The 20,175-nt window shown below is 39.9% G+C and overlaps 1 protein-coding gene across 1 annotated transcript; it reads left to right on the top strand.

The window, feature by feature from the left end:
- Positions 1 to 16,451: 16,451 nt before the first annotated feature.
- On the top strand, positions 16,452 to 17,776 carry LOC122643639 (ethylene-responsive transcription factor CRF1-like). The gene is made up of 2 exons (XM_043837248.1): positions 16,452 to 17,270; positions 17,376 to 17,776. The coding sequence occupies exons 1-2, from the start codon at positions 16,496 to 16,498 to the stop codon at positions 17,600 to 17,602; spliced, it is 1,002 nt and encodes a 333-aa protein (XP_043693183.1). The 5' UTR covers positions 16,452 to 16,495; the 3' UTR covers positions 17,603 to 17,776.
- The last annotated feature ends 2,399 nt before the right edge of the window (positions 17,777 to 20,175 follow it).

The raw sequence follows: 20,175 nt of genomic DNA, 5'->3' as shown, positions 1-20,175 counted from the left end.
GTATTGATCAAGTATCAATATCGACCGTGACAATACATATATGCCGATATTACCAATCCGATCTTGATGCCTAAAATCATGTACGTACTGTGTGCCAAAAAAGTATGAAGCTGCCATTCTTTTCAAGATTGAAGGTTTCGACACTGTCATCTGGTTTAGCTGTAGAAGTTCGTATGTCAAGACGTGAGAAGGTTCAAAGTCCAAAACACTGTCCTATAACGCTCTAACAAACACACCACTAACTAAACAATTAGAACAAGAAACACAAATAAAGAGAAGGAAAAAAAAAAACTTAAAAGGAATTAAAAAATGCAAGGAAATGTACGTAGAGGTATATATCTTCTTCTATCTTGGATTCGATGCTCATTGTCTTACATGTGAGGATGCTAACTACATGGTTTTAGTGCAAGGTATCGGAACGGGTATTGGTCAATTCGGAATCTAATATGGTATCGGATCAGAATCGGCAAGGATTGATTATATCGAACAAATTTGCCCCTGATCCTCTTTTAAAAATGGATTTTTTTTTTAAAATTTTTATCGACTTACCCCTTGTCCATACCGTGTCACCAATATGATATTGGCATGGTGCAAAACCAGTACGGATCTTAGAACCATGATGCTAAGCAAAAGGTATCTCTATAAACTATGGGAGATGGAATGCTAACCGAAACGATGCTGCCCCCTAGAAAGATCGAAAGGACCAAAGGTAGTGCTAGTCTTTTCACGCTAAGCTATGTCTGGATACAGGTATACACTCAGACATAGCACTAGTTAGCGTTCTTTCTCTCATGAACTATATATGAATCAAACTCATTAATTTTGCACTCTATATGAATCAACCTTCTTCCAAGGAAATCTCTTCACTATCACTAATTGAGACTAATAGAAGATTAAGGACGGGGCGGTCCTGACTCCTGTCTCCTTCCACTGTCCTATACACCTACACACCTATCTAGGATTAAGTTGGAACCTTAATTTGATTTTTTATATAGAATCTTGGAATCATTTTGGTTAACTTTTTTATAAGGGAGGATCTCGTTCATGGGTTATCGTTTCTTTTTTTTGTTTTATCTCTTCAAGGTTCTCTAATCTCAAGATTATATTGGGGTTCTTAAAAATTAATTATGTACAGAACCTATTGGGATTTGGGATACCTATGTACGCTAATTTAGCACCTGGCTCTCTAGTCTTTATATGAAGAAGGGGGGTGGGCCTTCCATGTCTGGGTCTCTTCTTGACTTCGAGGCTTGAGCTTGCTTGGAGTTGAATGAAGGGATGCGCACGACGCCAGAGTGCAGATTTTAACTTATATTTTCTCACAAAATGCAATGCTTGACCCACATTGATATATTCTCTCTTGTTTTAATTTATGTGGGTCCTATATTGATGATATCATTTTCTGCACTGTCAATGATGTGATGTGCAAATTTCTCCCCTACACTAGCATCGTGAGAAACTCTCTTTCTAATACATAATAGGGGCGCTGTTCTCTGTGCCGTAGCGGAGCCTGCGCCCAAGCACATGGAGTGGGCGCAATGACCAACCTGCTCTCTTGCACAAGCGGCTCATGTTCCTCGGCGCAGGCTGCGCTGCGGCATAAAGAACTTTCTCCCTACATAATATTGTGAGGAAATTTCGTATTTGAGACCACTTTGGACTGGTACGATGGTTGGTGTCTTCTAACTCTACCCACGTTTTGCCTGTCCTAGTATTTGGCACCCATTATTTACGTGGGTCCCACCTAGAGAGATTAATCAAGTCTAAAAAATCAACTAAATTTTGGCGGACTAGGGCCAATCTTGAACCACCTTCTCGGAACCTTGCAAGATCCGCATCGGACCGGACCGGACTGGACCAGCATTGATTATGTTATGATTCATGTGTCACGCATTCCGGGGGCTACCATGAAGATTTGGCTGACTCCAAGGGCCCTTAAAGAAAATTCAAAACGATGCAATGATCCTGATCCTAGCCGATCCCCTTCCATAAACTAGGGTTAAGGCATATTTGGGCCATCGATACATATTGATTCCCCATCGATCTAGATCAGATCAGAAATGGCCAGAACCAATCCAGATCCTTGTTATGGGTTTTTAAACCCTAGATGGATGGTCATCCGAAAAATCCATTTGAACTTCCATGGCTGGAGATGATCCATTGAGTTTTTGAGGATTCAATGTTGATGACCTCTTAAGAAAAATATTGATGTGTAGGACTGATTTGCCAATGTCCACTCCTTTGCTTCGTGACTGATGTCATTCGGATGCTAAGTATTTATCACGTCTTCATCAATAGATTTGTTGTTTTTTTTTTTAAATGAAATTATTGTTTCATACTAATCCAATAAAATGGTTGCATCACACGTGTGACATCTTTTATATATTTGGGAGGAAGATCGTTGCCTGGTTGTGGGATATTGTGTCAGTGTAGGAGCAAATGAGAGCATATGCATGAGCATCCAACCAAGGGGCCGGGGTTGTCATTTTGTGACACCCTGGGTCTTCGGGTATGGGTACGAGATCGGTTAACAGTCGATTAACAATGTCAATCAATCGCAGTTAAGATACAACCAAACACCCTTACCAATCGGTTAGTAATTGGGCTTGAACCAAACCCTTTACTAACTGGACAAATCCGCGGCTCGGCTTTAACCGGTCGGGCCAACCAGTGTGGTAACCCCTAGTGGCACCTTTCCTCCCAACCTATCTGTAAAAGTCAACAAAATGGTATCATCTGATCCGAGTCAGCAGACATGGATTATTTGACTTATAAAACCTATTTCAGTCTCACTCCCTCACACTCATATTCTCTCACGTGCATGTATTCCAAGCTACCATCCAATAATAACGAGTCAAAAGACTCAAAACAGACTTGCTATTAAAAAAACCAAAGAAAACCGAGTAACGAACAAACCGGCGGATTATATGCTAAAAAAGAAAAAAGAAAAACTATAATTTTTTGTTGTTGTTTTAAGTCATTAATTAATAGGTATTATACATATTAATACCATAATACTCACTCCACTACTGTACCTTATCTGTCATATATACTCATAATCTAAAGACAATACACACATACAAGGCAAGAGATCTCTACTTGATCGCATGATCTCTAGTCTGGGCCAATGGGTGAGTAAACCTAGGTATCAACCCAGGAGCGTAGGAAACACCACCAAGTAGAGATCTTTTTCCCTATAATTATAGTATGTTACATACTTTGGTGATGTGAGAGTAGTGTGAGACTGGGACCTGCCAACAACTACTCAATATTTGAATTCCCTCCATCCTCCATTGTAGGACCTGCAAGCTCTACCTAAATTATACTTATTAACATGATCACCATGTATTAAGACTATAAAATTTCTATGAGCATTATATATATATATATATATATATATCCAGTGGAAACTGAAGGATCATACTACGAGTGCTCAGTGTGTGGCTGTGTTCGAGAGAAATAAGGCGGAAAAACTTATGATAAAACTTGGTCTTATGAGATTTGAAGATAAGTAGAAAATACGAAGAATTTATAAACTTGTGCTTTTACAGAGATCTGAATTACATTCTTGATATCATTCAAGTCTTGGAAATAACTTACTGGTTTTGGGAGAAGACTAATAGTAACTACTTGCGGGAGGCAAGCCTTGATCCTGGGACGAAAGCTTGATACAGTCCGGTTACAAGATTGGGGCTTCGGGACGACTTGTGCTTCGATGTTCAAGTCTTTTACAACTTGAAAAATAAAAATGAAAAACTAAAAATGCTTGACGAAGGCCTGGAGAGAATAGAGTTGTGTTCTCTTCTTCAAAAACCTCCTCCCTCCTTCTTCCGAAGTCCGGTCTTAAGTAGACCTTTTTGGGTCTTGAGCAGGGCTTGCGTATCACGAGGTGCCTCCGTGAATCACGCGTCTTTTGTCCTTTTGGCCGAAAGAAGAAAGGAATCAAACTTTACTGTGGGTGAAAGATGATTGAAAAATGTCGGGTGGAGGGTCCCAACTTGGGCGGATGTGCCGACATTGCTTTTACTTGTTTGCCTTGTGAAAGGCATCTTGATAAGGGTCTTCTAGAAAGATTCTTCCAATCAAACTTTTACTGTGGCGAAAGATGATTGAGAAATGTCGGGTGGAGGGTCCCAACTTGGACGGATGTGCCGACATTGCTTTCTTCGTTTGCCTTGTGAAAGGCATCTTGATAAGGGTCTTCTAGAAAGATTCTTCCAGATCGGTAGTAGTGGGACACGTGGCATTCCATATCCGGGGGACAGATGTTTCCACATTGTGTTCGACTGTTTAAACTCAATATTTTAATTGCCGAGTTGTGGCAATAGTGTGATAGGAGTTATCCTTACGTCACACTAACGTAGGCATCCTTTTCCCTTTCGGGTTGCCCGGATTGCCCATTGGCTAGGATCCATATACCCGGAATCCGGGGTGTGATAGGCCGGATTACTTCTGGGTCTCGAGGTTGGCCCAAGTTTCTTCTTGTGGACTTGGGCATGAGGTGGAGAATTGTTGCGTTACTTCTTCGGGCTCACTTGTTGGGATCTTGGGCGTATTCTCCTTGATGGAGATGCGGCCCAATGGATCCTACACTAGAATGGGCTCCTTCGAATGGGCTTCTTCTTCTTGATTCTATTGCGGCCGGTTGGGCTGCGATTTCTCTTGCTTGGGCTTCAGCCGGAGCCTCTTCTGCTTCTTGGACTTGGATTTTCTTGAGCACTTAACTCGGGCCTTAGTTGGGCCTGTAATTTGGGCTTTGTCCTTGGACTTGCTAAGGGCTTTGATGAGGGTTTCCTTGGAGCATTTTGTGAGATCACATTTATCCCACCATTTTACTCAATCCTCGATGAGGGATTCAATGGACCATTCATCGGTCTCTTGTCTGGTGGTCTCATATTCCCAATACATTATCCATGCAAGTTTGCAGTGGATAAAAAACCTTAAGAGATCCGGCGCTCGGGATCTGCTCAGTGTCTTGGCAAAATACATGATAGGCTTAAAAATGGGACCTGGTAAGATGTCAAGGATTGGACCGTAAGTGGTCCACCATTTTGGGAACAGGGGGATAGAATGGAGAATTTATAATCGAAGCGAAAAAACCACGAGTGCTTATTCTGGATTGGTACAAGAATGCATGGTGCCATGCATCGATGTAATCAAAGAAGTGGTACTCTTGTGGCTGGTAGTTTTGTGAGAACTTCTTATGTTGTAAAGGGTGTGCACCCCAATCGTAGTCTTGAGGATCTTGAGAATAGTAACTCGATGTGTGGGTCACAAGATTAGGTCTGTTTTATCAAAGTTTTGTTTGATCCTGATGGAATCGTATCTATGAGGATGAACTCATAGAATTCTTGGGACTTTGCATTGCTTGAGGTATAGTATTGCCAGTCCTTAAAAAATACTCTCCGGCAATGTCATTAGGGGTCCGGACCTTTGGTAAGTTGTTCATCAAGGGATACTAGGACCTCGTAGTAATCTGTTTTTGGATGTACTTGGCTTTTGGGGGTAAAACTTGGTTTGGATACGATGTTGTCTTGGGCCTAGACATTATTGAGGTGGTTCTTGTGGTGGACTATTTGGGTGGAGCTTGTGGCTACTACTTGGTTGTATGGGACACTGGAAGAGGTCAAGGCCAATTGTTTTGATGGGGCTGGTTTTGCATAGGAGCTCTTGGATTTTGTTTTTGATCGGGAGGCTCCTTAGGAGCCATGATTACTGAAATGACTCGGTCCCCGCAAAAATTCCCTTGTGAGAAAGTCGAGGATGGAATTCATTTCTCCTTTTATGTGTTCTATTTCAAAATCAAAGCTTGATAAGAGTGCTTGCCATCTTGCAAAAATCTGTTTTGATGCAATATTTTGAACATCATTTTTAAAACTTGTTTGGTTTGCACGCAATCAACTCTTACTAAAAATCTTTTGTTTAGTAAATCACTCAAATTTCGAATGCATAAGACTACCGATAAAATTTCCTTTTTAATGGTACTGTAATTCTTCGGGTTTGGTTCCATAGTCCGTATGTCTTGAACAGGGTTTCCTTCCCTTGGTCAATCTGTTTGAGGACTCCTCCATATCCTAGGTCGGAGGCATCGGTCTCAACAATTTTTGGGAGGTCGGGTTTGCCGAGAACTAGACAGGGGATTTCTTTTACTAGTTTCTTGATATCTTGAACGGCCTTGGTATGGGTCTCACACCAGGCTGGTTGTTTCTTTTGAGTCTTTGGTACAGAGGTTCACGGTCTTACTTATTCCTGGAAGGAAGTCTCTAACATAATTCAGGCTTCCTAGAAATCTCTGCAATCGCTTCTTTTCTAGGATTTCATCGGGAAACTTTTCGCAAAGACCATTGTCCTTTCTATGGGAATGATGGTTCCCGATGTATGTAATGGCCTAAGAACCTAATTTTAGTTTGGAATAGGTCCATCTTCTTTTTTGATAGTACTAGCCCATTGGTTTTGACTACTTGGTAGAAGTTTCTAAGGTGCTTAAAGTCTTTGGTCTATGGTGTCCGAGAATATTAAGACATCATCTATGTAAACTATTGCGTGACTCTCGTCGGGTTGAATATATCATTCATTATGTTTTGGAATTCACTTGGGGCATTTTTAGACCAAATGGCATTACATTCCATTCGTAATGACCAAAGGGTGTGGTGAAGGCTGTTTTGTATTTGTCTTGTTCATGAACCTGGATTTGCCAATATCCAGACTTTAAGTCAAACTTTGAAAAGATCTTGGCTTTGTGAATTTTTTGGAGTAGGTCTTTCTTGTTAGGGATTGGGTATCTAATCCATTGTAGGACATCGTTGAGGGCTTATAATTTATGACCAATCTTGGTGCTCCTCTTTCTATTTCTCGATTCTTGTTTACATAGAAGGCACACAACTCCAGAGGGAGACTTACTGTTTCTAATGAGGTTTTTATTTAATAACTCTTGGATTTCTTTTTGCAGGTCTCTTGAAGTTCCTGGCTCATTTGAATAGGCCTGGCCTTGGTTGGAATGTTTTTTCCGAGAATTCCTTTTCGTATGGTAATTTTACTATGTGTCTTTTCCTGTGCCAAAAGCATCGGGGAATTGAACATAGATTATCTTCGAACCGGGTTCTTAATCTATTAACACTGGTTTTTATTGGCTGTTCTTGTAATTGTTCCGAGTCTTGATGTGCATGATTTCATTTTTAAATGACTTAGGTGTCTTTCTTTGGCTTTTATACTTCTAATGGTAGGATCTTTTGTTATAGATGCACTTTTGCTCGTCCTATTTGTTCTAGGTCCAAGGTTCTAAAAATTCAAACGTAATTCTTTGTTTGCCTATCTTGGTGGTTAAGCCTTTGTTGGTTACTTTAAAGGGTTTGATTAATTCTATGAATGGTTGTCCTAGAATTACCTGTCCATCTAGATTCTTTACTAGGATAAAGGCTTGTTTGAAGCATATGCCCCGATTGCATATATGTACTTGTAATTTGTATCTGAACATTCATGTATTCACCACCGGCTGTGGTAAGCCTCGCAGTTTTTGTAATCTTGGGTTGGAATTATTCCTTCTTGAATACGTTCAATTTGGGCTCCCGAGTCTATGAGGGCTACAAGAAAACTTATAGGAAGAGCCTATGGTTAATTTAACCTTTACGTGCCATTTTTGGGGAGAAGTATATATGCTTGCTATGAAATTTTGGGAGCCGATTCTTGTCCTGGTTCGGTTCTTCCCGAATTTGTTTTGACTTTCCTTTCGTTTAATTAACTCACTTTTACTTCTTTTATTTCTCTTTTAAATCTTGAGTAGTAACTTCCAGTTTGTTATTCTAGTGTTTTCAATTACTTGCGTCTTCCTTTGTTCAAACCTTTTGAAGACCTCGGTTTATATCATAAGCCTTAGGTCTTTCTTTGTTTTCTTCTAAAGCTTGTCCGGCTTCTTCGAGGCAATCGTTTTCTAATTTGAGCGTCGCTATTTGTTCAATGGCATCAAAGAATGATTGTCTTATCATGCCAATGGATTTGGTTTCGAGCCGTCATGGTGGTGCGGGAGCATTCGCCTTTTATGGCGAGAGGTTATGCGCTTGCATGCAATCGCATCCGGTTCGTGTCACCGCTACTACTAGACTTTGAGTCCGATCATGGTTTATTTGGTTGATGGCTTCATAGAAGACCTCTTCTTAGAGTCCAAATCCTCCGAGTCGACTTAGCGAATATTTAATATTTTTCTTGGGTACTCGGTCCAGGCTAAGTAAGCTAAACCTTTTGGCTATTCTACGATTTGGCTATGTGGCCTGGTTTCCCACAGCTTAAAACAACCTTTGGGTTTTTCCGAGGTAGTTTTGGTATCATCCTTTTTGGTTCTTCGTGGCTTTGGTTTGGTTGAACCGTTTTTCTTATTGAACCTTGGTTTTGAATAGTACTTATTTGGTTCATATTTTTATACTTGTCTTCTTTGTAATGCTTGGATGATTCTTTGAATTTATGGGATTTCCTTTTATGTTTCTTCTCCGATTTTGGGGCGGGAACCCATCATGTCCTGAGAACCCTCCTAGTTCTTTTCTATAGGACTTATTTTCTTTTTTCATTTGTTGGGCTAGTCTTAGGTCGTACAAAGAGACATTGCTTCTTCGTGGATGATACTATTTAATTCCCCATAAGTGTAAGCTCAGTAGGGAATTTCTCCGTTGTTCTCTTTTCTCGGTTGTTTTATCTTTTCAAAATATTCTGGGAGGCCCGTTAGGAATTTTTCTTTCCGAATGGGAGATTTGCATCTTCCCTGGACATAACTCTGTCATGAAGATATCTTTGTACCACTTAAGGTCATGTAATTTTCTCATTTTAGGTTTGATAATTGTTCATGGGATCTATCTTTGAGTTTAGATGGATCTCCTAGGAAATGTTTGGTTAAGTTGAAGATGAGTGTATTTTTGCATCCTCAATAGGTCCATTCTGTCTTGGATTACTTCTCCTTGGTCATCAATGCATCTGCATACGGGATTGCTATTCTTTGTTCTTGGGTTAGGACGAAGTCCCACCATCCTTTTAATTGGCCTCAGAAAGCTCGAGACTAGAAGATCGGCTCTTGCCGATCGGAAGTTTCTTTTATCCGGTAGGCATTTGCTACCATTGTCATCTCATGTAACTTATTTTTGATGTTATATTCGAGACATGCCGTCTATGTTCCATTCATAGATTACGCCACTTTGATAAGAGGCCGGGGGGATACATTCCCCTGTTCTCTATTTGTAGATCTAAAAACTGGGTTTTGGCTTGGACCTTTGGTAATAGTCTTCTTCAATCCTATGTATGGAACTGGTTTATTTTCTTGAGATCTTATTACATCGACTTGAGCTACTACTGAGTCTTGGGATTCCTTGTTTGGTGTCTCTCGGTATTACTAAGCCTTTGAGCCTCTGTTCAATTTCTTTCAATGCATCACTCTGTTCAAAGCTTTTGCGGATCTCAAGCTTATGTTATGAGGTATGAATAGAGGCCTATGCCTCTGAGTACTTGGGTGTTCCTCGGATGGTGAAATTCCACGAAAGTACTGGGTTTTGTTTGTACTATGTTCTCTATCCTATTTAGTTTGTCTTCCTATGGTTAGGAGGTGCTTGGTTTGAATAGTTTGCTAGGCTGATTAATTTTTGTCGCTCTCGGTGTTTCCGGATGTTGATCTACAAGGGGCTCCTATGGTCTCTGTTGCTCTGCTTTTATCTTGATTATGTTATAGGGAGGATGAATGGATTCAATCTCCTCATCTTTATCTGTTATCCAGAGAGTTGTAGTCTTCCAGGTTGGGGCCATGTTTTCAAATGGGTATTCTAACCCATGGTATTGGGCGTAAATGTCTAGGTAGGTGAAGAATATTATGTTGGTTCTATGTTTGTTCATTTGTTCATACCAATGTTCTCTCGATTTTAGCTTGTTGGTCTAAGTAGTGTTTTTAAAAACCATTCTTTCTTGTCTTTATTTATTGGAAGATCAAAATCTTTTCTTAACATTGGTTTGTCTATTTCGAACTCTTGGTCTCTATTATTACTCCTACCTTTCCTACTCGGTGGCTCCATCCGGGAGAAGGATGGGGAGTTTGGCCTTGTGACTGCTTCATCCTGGTTTGATCCATCACTTAGATTTTCTAAACTTTTAAATTCATCATACATCCCTCTAAGGATGCCTCCATGTTGTCTAATTCTGTTAAGTTACTAGTCCTGGATGAGTGGCGGAATTTGAGGTGTGCCCGAGTACGGCTCTGGCAAAGTTGTTCAACGATTTTTCTTCTTGGGGTCTTCTCGGATGAAGACTCGGCAGGTTCTTTGTCCTTAGGTTGGTTTCTAACAAACCCGATGGACACCTCGCCATCACAGGGTTTGGGTTATGTATTCTACTTCTTTATTTTCTACCGTGGCACAGGCACTTGAACCCGAAGTTTCCATTCATCTGGGAAGGCAATGTCATCCCATTTAGTCGTTCTCGGGTAGAATTGCCCTGGCATGAGCAAAATCTGTTTCTACAAACTTGGTGTATCCTTTTTCGATTTCTCGAGGGCCCTAGGTCCGAGATTTTTTCATGGCCTTATCTCGGATCCTATGGACTCTTTGCTATGGTATTGATCCAGGCTTCATATTGTAGCCATGGGACTTGAAGTTAATTTTTAAAGAGTCTAGTATGTTAGCATCTTTTAAGGGTAAATTGATATCCTGGGTAACAATTAAAATGGATCGTCCGTAGCACATCTTGTTTCAATGGCTCCTATGAGGGAGTCATCAAAGTTGAAACCAGGCGTCTCTTAATGCCAGGAGGATGGATGTGTTTAGCCCTTCCCTATGGAGGGGCTTTACATAACTTGGATTAAACCTATATGCAAGTAATTATATTTTTGTTTTAACCGTTGAAGGGTTGTTGGGTTGAAGAGGCATATTTCATGCGTCCGGACTAAAGTCAATCTGTTTGTTCAATCATACTAATAGCTTATGAAGCTATGCAGTCTTGTTTATAAACTTGTTTGGTCGGAATCTTTGGGATGGTCCATTTTTGGAGGTGGTTATCCCTCCTAAGTTCATCACTGCGATCTATCGAGTTTGAACTCCGGTCCTCAATGGTACTTGAAGACATGGTCCGATTTAATTGGTCCATCAATGGCACTATCCCCTTTTAAAAGTGCATTTTACCGTTTTTAACTGGAAAAGGCACTAACTAGTGGTACACCGATCACCGGGTCTTACAGTCCGTCGCCCCTTCGGAGCGGTCCAGTGCTAGTTTACCCAACCTTTTCTTCGTAAAAAAAATGAAAAACCACTTAAAGTAGGTGAAGAGCACAATAAACGAGCCTATATATATATATATATATATATATATATATATATATATAAAAAGAAGAATACATATCTGGAACTTAGAAGGCCATTTTGATTTTTGATTTTTGTTTTCCTCCAAAAGATTGATGCTCTCTCTAGTCGGATATGTATTCTTGGAATGTATTATAGGTTTAGAATCTATTTTAAGAATTTATACCAACACAACTTGATAATGGAAGGCTATTTTGATAGTTGGAACCCATAGTGTTGTGGAATTAGAATTGTTGTTTTCTGGACAATTTTCGGTTTCGAGATCATATTGGTTGTATCAGTATCAGCCATGGTTGTTGTCGATACCTGACCTATACCATATTGGTGATATTGGAATTGAGGAGGGCAAAATGATCCAAAAAATATGTATCAATATTTTGAGGGGCAAATCGGTGGCTACTGATATTGTGCAATATGACACCTTAGTTTTTTTGTCAAATTGAATCGGAATAGAACAAGCATGAGACCAATTTTCAATCAAATTGAATCCAAATAAGCCGATTGTGAGTCTGATTCTAATCGAATCAGAATTGGCCAATTCAAATCCTACTTAGGTTCAAGCCATACCGGAACATGGGGATGGCAAAATAATCCAAAAAACTCCAAATTGATATTTTAAGGGGCAACATAGTACGATTATTAGTATCAGTATTGGCGGTGACTGATACTATGCAAGAAAACTCTAATGTCCAATCGAATTGAATTAAGATAGGCCAATTCTTAGTTAGTAAGTTCGGGAACGGATACGTACGGCAATTAAACGGACTAGACAGTAATAATATTTTTCAAAAATCCGGCTTCATAAAACGCATACGGCAATAATACGGTACGTGTTTAATACGGATATAATACGGCAATAATACTTTTAAAAAAACGGACATATATTCATTATATAACATGTATTCATCACCTAATAAACAAAATAATATCATGATTTTATGAACTAAAATAAACACAATAATATAATATGCTATATAACATCTCTAAGATTATCATTTAACATACCAAAATATCAATAATCTACAAGAAATGAATGTAGATTGTCTGAAAATGAGATGAGCAAGTTGATTACCTTATCATTATATCATTCTTCCAACATTACATTTCTTATTATCTACAATGAGATAACCAGATGTGTTCTTGTGAAGGGGGATGAGTTCCCACTTCCCACTAATTAACCAACACAAGACAAGAGGGAGAGTTCCAGATATGGATCTCCATTGTATATGTTAGTTACAAGAGACAGAAAAATAAGAATAAAATAGAATAGAGATTGAGCCGTTCTCGCCAATATCACACCAGATTCATTTGTTTCACTACCACCATCAAAGTTCAAAGACCAGAGAAACAAGAGGAGAGTACAAGACTTAAGTGCCGCTTTGTTGAACGGAGATGGGGAGGATGATTGGAGATGGAGGGTGGCTACTGTTGCCTGCTACGGTTGGATGTTCAACGCAAATCAAAATGGACGAAATGGAAAGTGAAATCGTTTCCCTAAATTCTAATATTTTGGGTATTTTTTTTTATTTAAAAAAAAAACCATATAATACATATAATATACATATTATACGAGTATAATATGCATATTATATGAATATAATACTTGTTTGATTAAAAAACACGGTTTTTTTATAAAAATATGGAGACGGGAGTATTATACGTTTAAAAATTTAGGTACATATATAATACGTGTATTTACTAACTAAGGGCCAATTATGAGTCAAACTTCAATCAAATCGGATTGGAAAAAGCAAATTGCGAGTCCGACTCCAATCGGATCGGAATTGATCAATTTGAATTTTTCTATTAGGTTTTTGGCTAATTACATCTGATCTCAGACAATTCCGGTTAAATTAGAATTTGGAATCCATAGAGATTGATTCTATTTCCCGATTCCTGTTTGCTTGGACCATGTTGAAACTTGACAAACTAAGAACCCATAAAGGCCATAACTACCAAACTTTGTTGAGTACGTAAAACAACATGTGCCTCATAAGTCCGAAAGACTGTACAAAGCTATCCCAATCAAGTTTTGGGGAGAAAGTTTTCCTCTATAGGCTAGGTACTAGGGAATCCAGATCCTCTCCAATGACATTTAATCAAAAGAGTCGATCTTACATCATCCATGGGGTGTGGTTCCCACATCCCAGAGGTGGTCTCCATACCCATGAATGGTAGGAGATTGACTCTAGTGGTTTAATGTTTTTCTTTGAGGTAAAATCTAGTAGTTAAATGTCATTGGAGATGATCCCGCTCAGTACTAGGTGCCACAAAACCTTGACACATCAAATTCTGTTTTGACTCATAATTTTTCACAATCTTTAAAAAAAAAACCTATTTGAATCGTGGTATCGATACAATATTAATATGGTATCAGAATGATCAGCCGTATCAGATATGAGCGATACAATACAGATACCCCAAACCATGTTTAGATCGATCACAGTGGGTATGACGGTCATTGTGTATTGCCTGTGTGAGGAAGCACGATGACAAGACTGGACAACCCACACTAGAGGATCCAAATTACATGTCTGTATCCATGAGACCTTTATCTGCTCCATTTTCCAAGTTCCCCCTCTATTAGAGGAACTTGGGAAAATGGAGCAGATAGGAAATGGGGCAGATAAAAATACATATGGATGCCCCCTACCCTTCCCTACCTTGATGTAGGGGCCACGCAGCCTAGCAGTGAATTATGTATTTGTTTTTATTGATTTTGAAACAAAATTGGGAGAATGTTCTCTGTGCCGCAATGCAGCCTGTGCAAGGGGCAGGGTGATCATTACGCTCACCCCCATGTGCCTGGGCACAGGCCAGGGGAATTAGTAATGTGTCAGGAGACATTGGTACAAGAAGCCGTGGATACACTTCTTGATAATGGGATCCGTGGACAACCAATGAGGGATGGCCATAATAAAGTTTACAAGTTGTTTTCAGATGTAATTGATGGCAAAGAAGGAAGATTTCGCAAGGTCGCTTATAGAAGGCCGATGACTACTTTAGTTCAGTAATGGGGGAGAGAAGCGAAGCAATGCGAGCTTTAGTTGGCCGACCACTACATAAGCCGTTGGCGGAGAAAACTCGAAGAGCTTCCCTTCATTCGTTGTTAAGCCAAGGTCCCAGGTCTTCGAATCAGCCCGTGCTTTTTCGAAGAATCCTGCACCCATGGGCATACGGCCTGGCAGGCCTTCCCTGAAGAATAGAGAACAGCCTCAAAAAATTATCTCCTCCAGTTTGCTAACCGGCCCAGTTCTCCAATTCCTCTAATAGGGGGATGGTGGATCCCATTCGGGCAGAGTGTTTGGGTATGGGTAGAGAGATCATTTCAGCCCCTCTTTGTTAGAGGAACTATGGAATTGGGCCGGGTAGCCAACTGAAGGTGATAAAGACACCAACCCCCCCACAAAAAAAATTTATCAAATTTAAAAAGTTTCCAAAATATCCTTATTTTAACAAAAAAGTCCAGATGAAATTTGATATGTTCATCAAATGTCAACATAGCTGTCATCTTAGTACATAGGACAGTTCACACAGGACCGCAGATTTCACTCCCAACTTCATAAATTCGTTATGTAGGAGGTAGTCGGCAAAGTTTACACTGCTTTTTTTTTTTTTTTTTTTTTTGGGTAAAATGCAAAGTTTACACTTCACAGTAAAAAGAGTTAAAAAGAACAGTAAGAAAAAATAGATATATATATTTGGTCGTTAAGAATGATAACTTGTGTACCTTTGGTCGTTGCAGTAAGTAAGTGCTGATTTGCTGTCAAAAAGTGCAAAAACAATAAGGGCAAGGGGGGTGGTAAGTACCGTAGCAGTGGCAAGGTGCAAGTGGGGGTAGTAAAAAGTTGGGGAGGAGAGAGAGAGAGAAAGAGAGAGACAATATAAACCAGAGCCGTACACTTAGAAGAAAAAACAATTAAAAACTTAGCATTAAAAGTGGCGCGAAATTCAAGGTTGCCGCTCTCACCATGTAATTCTTAGCTGTTAAAACGGAATAAAACGAAAGTTAAAAGTTAAAAAGAAGGAGAATTGAAAAGATAACATTTCACGTGAGAGATTGAATGACCAAATTACCCCCTCTCCACGATCTTTTCACTTCTTTGGGTGTTGGAAACCCAAGGATTTGACTGAATTAATGTAAAAGAGGATGCTAAGTCTGATGGTCACGTGACCTGAAGTTTCTCGTATTCCAATGGCAAAATTTTCACCATGTCAGCAGTGATCCCTCATCTCTGTTCCTTATTGGCTTCGCTTTCTCCATAATCTATTACCGGGTCCCGCCCGCCCGCCCGCCCATCCATCATTCCTCACCATCCGGATGAGGCGGGTCGGCTAATTGTCGTTGCCGGAATCTTTTAACCTCCGTCACCCTCCGTTAACCCAAACCATTTATTTAAACTTAAATGTGTTTTTTAAATTAAATGAAAAATAATTTAAAAAAAAAGATACTAAGTTGGGGTTTTGGGATCCTATAAAACAGGGATTTCGGTGTCAATCACACTGAAACTTCCCTGAGTATCTCTCTCTGGAGATTCTTGTAACGAACGCTCTCCCTCGCTCTATCTGCAGAAACGGACTGCCCTCTTAGTTCATTTTATTCATTCTGTTTCCAGAAATCAAATCGATTGAGGAACGGTGAGTTTGGCTTGAAATCGATTCCAAACTGGTTTATTGGATTTCCATTCCCTGTAAACGGGGGAGTTCCAGTGTTTCCCTCTTTATTAAGTTCAGTAACTTTCCTCGAAATTTCTTCTCCACCATTTGTTCTTGTTCCCTCCTTCCTACTTTTTCAGTTTTTGTTTTTTCTTTCCCTCCGTCTTCATCAGTTCGACTGTACTGTTTGTCTCCTTTCCTTTTCTTAAACTTCATTGAAATTTCTCAACCTTTTTCCCGCAATAGATTACTCCATTATGTAATCCTGTTCTTTACTTTAATTTATCACCATTTCGACCTTTGAAGCTCCTCCTTAAACGTCCTCTCAGCTTTCTTTGGTCCCTCTTTAAGTTATTCTCTCTTCGACGATTCTCATTCTCAAAGGAATCAATCTTTTTGTTTTGGGTCGCACTATATCTTCCTTCCTTCCATCTCTTGCGCTCTCCCTCCTCTTCGCCTTCCATTCGTTACTTCTTTTTTTTTTTATTTCCAATGCGAGTATAGGAGATTCTGAGTCATCGATGTGGGAAATGGATCAAAACAGTGTTTTCTCACCTATCAAATTCACTGAACACCGCCATATAACTAAGAAGTTCAGGCGGTCCTCGGCGAAGCCAAGAAATGTACCGGGCTTGCGAAGCAGAGACTCCTCCGGTGGACCGAAAGTGGTAAGAATCTCAGTCACCGATGCTGATGCGACGGATTCGTCCGGCGACGAAGACGACGAGCTTTTTTGCCCCCACCGTGTGAAGAGGTACATCAGTGAGATCAGCATCGAATCTTGTTCAAAGGTTGACGATAACGCCAACGGCGCTTGGACCAACAGATCCGTACGGAACGGTCGGAAGAAACGTGCCGGACCCGTAGATGGCCGTCGCTCGGTGGAGCTAATGTCGTCAAACGGTAAGAAATTCCGTGGCGTACGACAACGGCCGTGGGGCAAATGGGCGGCTGAGATTCGTGATCCTACGCGACGTGTACGGCTGTGGCTGGGTACGTTTGAAACCGCCGAGGAAGCGGCCAAGGTTTACGACAATGCGGCGATTCAGTTAAGAGGCCCTGATGCCATGACCAACTTCGCCATCACCACCACCACTACAGCACCTGAAGCTAAGCCGGAAGTCCAGCCGACGACGTCATACAGTTATGACTCCGGCGACGAATCCTCGCACAACCTCTCCTCTCCAACCTCTGTTCTTCGGTTCCATAACGAAGAGTCCGAGTCCAAAAACCGGCAAGAACCAGTTAAGCAAGTCAAAGAAGAGGCGTTTTCACCTCTACGTTTACCTAATGGTGGTTGCAATATTAAAAGTAGTAGCAGCAGAAGTACTAGTAGAAATGGTGGTTGCGAAGGTGAAGTTAAAGGCGACATAGGAGAAATCTTCAAGTCGATCAAAGAAGAAGAAGAAGACACACCACCATTCTTGAACGATTTTTTCTTGGATTTCGAAACAACGGCGCCAGAACTGTTCGACGTGAGCAACTTGCCGGACAGTCTTTTCAGTGAAGACTTGAACAATATCTTTCTTGGGTCCAGCGAGGATTTCGGATCGTCGACGTGGCGCGTAGATGACTTCTTTCAAGAAATCGGCGATTTATTCCCTTCCGATCCTCTCGTTGCCCTCTGAACTGAGTTTTTTTTTTTCTTAATTTATTTTGTAATTTTTTCATTTGTTATGTTTCTTTGTTTAACTGTCGAGTAAAACGGACTAGGCAGTGAGATTTTGAGAGAGTGAGAAGTGTCCTTGGCGAGGAAATGATTTGTTTATGTAATGTGTAAAACATTCCAGTGTTTCCCTCCATTTGCTATTCAATGACGCGTGGCAAATATAAATTAATTAGGCAGTTGGCATATTTGTCCTTAAATGAGGGAAGGTTGAGCGTTTTCGATTTTCTGGAAGGAATCCCCTATTTGTCACGGATCGCCGTGATTTACGGTTACCGTTTTCTCTGATTTATGACTCAAAAAGTGCGAACGACTCGGACCAAAGGAGGGGGGTAAGGTCGGACCAGGTCTAATTATTAAATTGATTAAATTAGGGAATAATTATTGATTAATTATAATGACAATTGGGCATTTTCTTTAATTTCAAAACCCCTTTTTTCTCGCCTCCTTCTCACCGTTCAAACGTTTTTATACGTTTAAAATATGTTTGGTGGTGATCACACGCGCTAGGGCCCACTAAAAAAGGAACTAAGCCCAAAGACCTAATCCCATGCAAAGGAAACGCGCGATTCTAGATATGGGTTGTGACTTGTAAAGAGATTTGGGGTCACATAATGATCAAGTTTTACACTAATACTCTTTCTCTTAAATCTATGCACGAGTTCCTACTAAATGAATTATACATTGTATGCCTTCTTATTGGTGAGATTTCCCACTCTAAACCCAAAAATTAATTAAAAAAAGGGTAAGAGAATGATGAGATTTTTTTTTGTTTCATGGGAACGGAGGAGGGTTCACTGCCCGGTCCTATGGCACTTGCACTAACACAGGGGCCAAAAAGAAGGGTGAGATGGTCATTTCACCCTATTTGTGTGTGGTAGGGATTCATGACCATACACCACGTTGTTTTTCATATCTTTGGGATTTTGGATCATCCCCTTGACAAGGTAGTTTGGTTGGTGCCAATGGTGGTAATACGAATAAACAAAAGTAGAGAAATGAACTGTTCAACCAAACCCATTTTTATCATTGCTCAAAGAATTGTTTCCGATCTTTAGAAAAGAATTTTTTTTTTTTCTTTCTAATTATGTCTCATGTCCTGTTGTTAAAACCCTCCTTTGATTCAGTCATGAATATATTTTAGATCTTCAATCTTCTGTCATTCTTTTTTCTTCTAATTAGAAAATAATAGAAATCAATGAAATTTTGTAACAAGATCTACAAAGCTTTTGAATAAAAAATTTAAAAAAAATCAAAGACAAATGGAAATTTTTGCTTTTTCTTTTCCATTACATATTCTAAGGTTCAGCCAAATCCATTTCAATTATAGGTTTTTAAACCTTGCATTTAGTGGTAACTTCCACTTCAAAGATCAAATCAATTAATTTAGTGATAGTTTCAATTTTGACACCAGATGTTCTTTTTTCTTGGTAATTAACCCTTTTACAATTTATCAGATTTATATAATAAGGAAAAGACATCTAAATGCTGATCGCTTATATTGGCATCTCACACTCTAAATCAGCATGCAGTGAGACAATATATCTAATGAGGAGAGGAAGAGAGATTGTGAGAGAGAAGTACAAACTAAGAGCGTGTCCTCTTTTTCTCATATACCAAACTATGCATCTGTTATGTGTCTAAGGGGACCAACTCTAGTGTATGGGCATTAGATTGGGTCAGCCTAGTATGAAATAAGTTAAAGGGTTTGATTTGACGTGTTTCATTAGTTCTAGAGCTTTTGGCGTATCGGTCAAACACCTATCATTTTGATATCAGAGCTGGACATTATGTCACGGATTTGAGTCACGAAAAGAGTTACCTAAGAGAGGGCTACCTGAAGTAGAATGAAAACCGTCAAGAAAGGACTACCTGCCATTAGGGGTGTAAATGAATAGCCGAAATCTATTTCCGTATCCGTTTAGCACAATCTGAATCCGTTCGAAAGCTAAACGGATGCGGATACGGATACGGATAGGCTATAGCTATCCGAAAAGCTATATTTATATGTAAACGGATAAAATATCCGATCCGTATCCGTGTCCGTATCCGTTTAGCACTATTTGAATCCGTCTGATAGCTAATCGGATGCAAATGCGGATATAGCACTATCTGAGCCGAATCCGATCCGTTTATAGACCTATCTGCCGTCAAACGAAAATTCTGAAGCAAAGTGGAGCCCCTTGGAAAGGGTTACCTACCACTAGAGTGAATACTGCCTAGAGTGAGAACCGTTGAGAACGACGGTTGCAGAAACGTGATGGTTTGTTATATGTCTAATGGAGCTCTCACTCTAGTATAAGATAGGTTAAAGGATTTGATTTAACACGTTCCATCAACTCTAGAGCTTTTAACGTATCTCGGTCAAGTACCTAACAACATCAAATTAAAACTCTAAAATTGAAGAAATATAGAATATCAAAACCCTTTAAACTCAATACATACCGAACCAGTCCATACCCTAGATTGGCCCCAATAAGTACATAAGAGTTCCTTCACGTGATCTCAATGGAACATGAGCAAAGGAAAAACTTG

Source organism: Telopea speciosissima, chromosome 1, assembly GCF_018873765.1.
Source record: "Telopea speciosissima isolate NSW1024214 ecotype Mountain lineage chromosome 1, Tspe_v1, whole genome shotgun sequence".
In the NCBI taxonomy this organism is placed as follows: domain Eukaryota; kingdom Viridiplantae; phylum Streptophyta; class Magnoliopsida; order Proteales; family Proteaceae; genus Telopea; species Telopea speciosissima.
The sequence above is the reverse complement of the archived record's forward strand: the minus strand, read 5'-3'. Positions and strand labels throughout refer to the sequence as shown.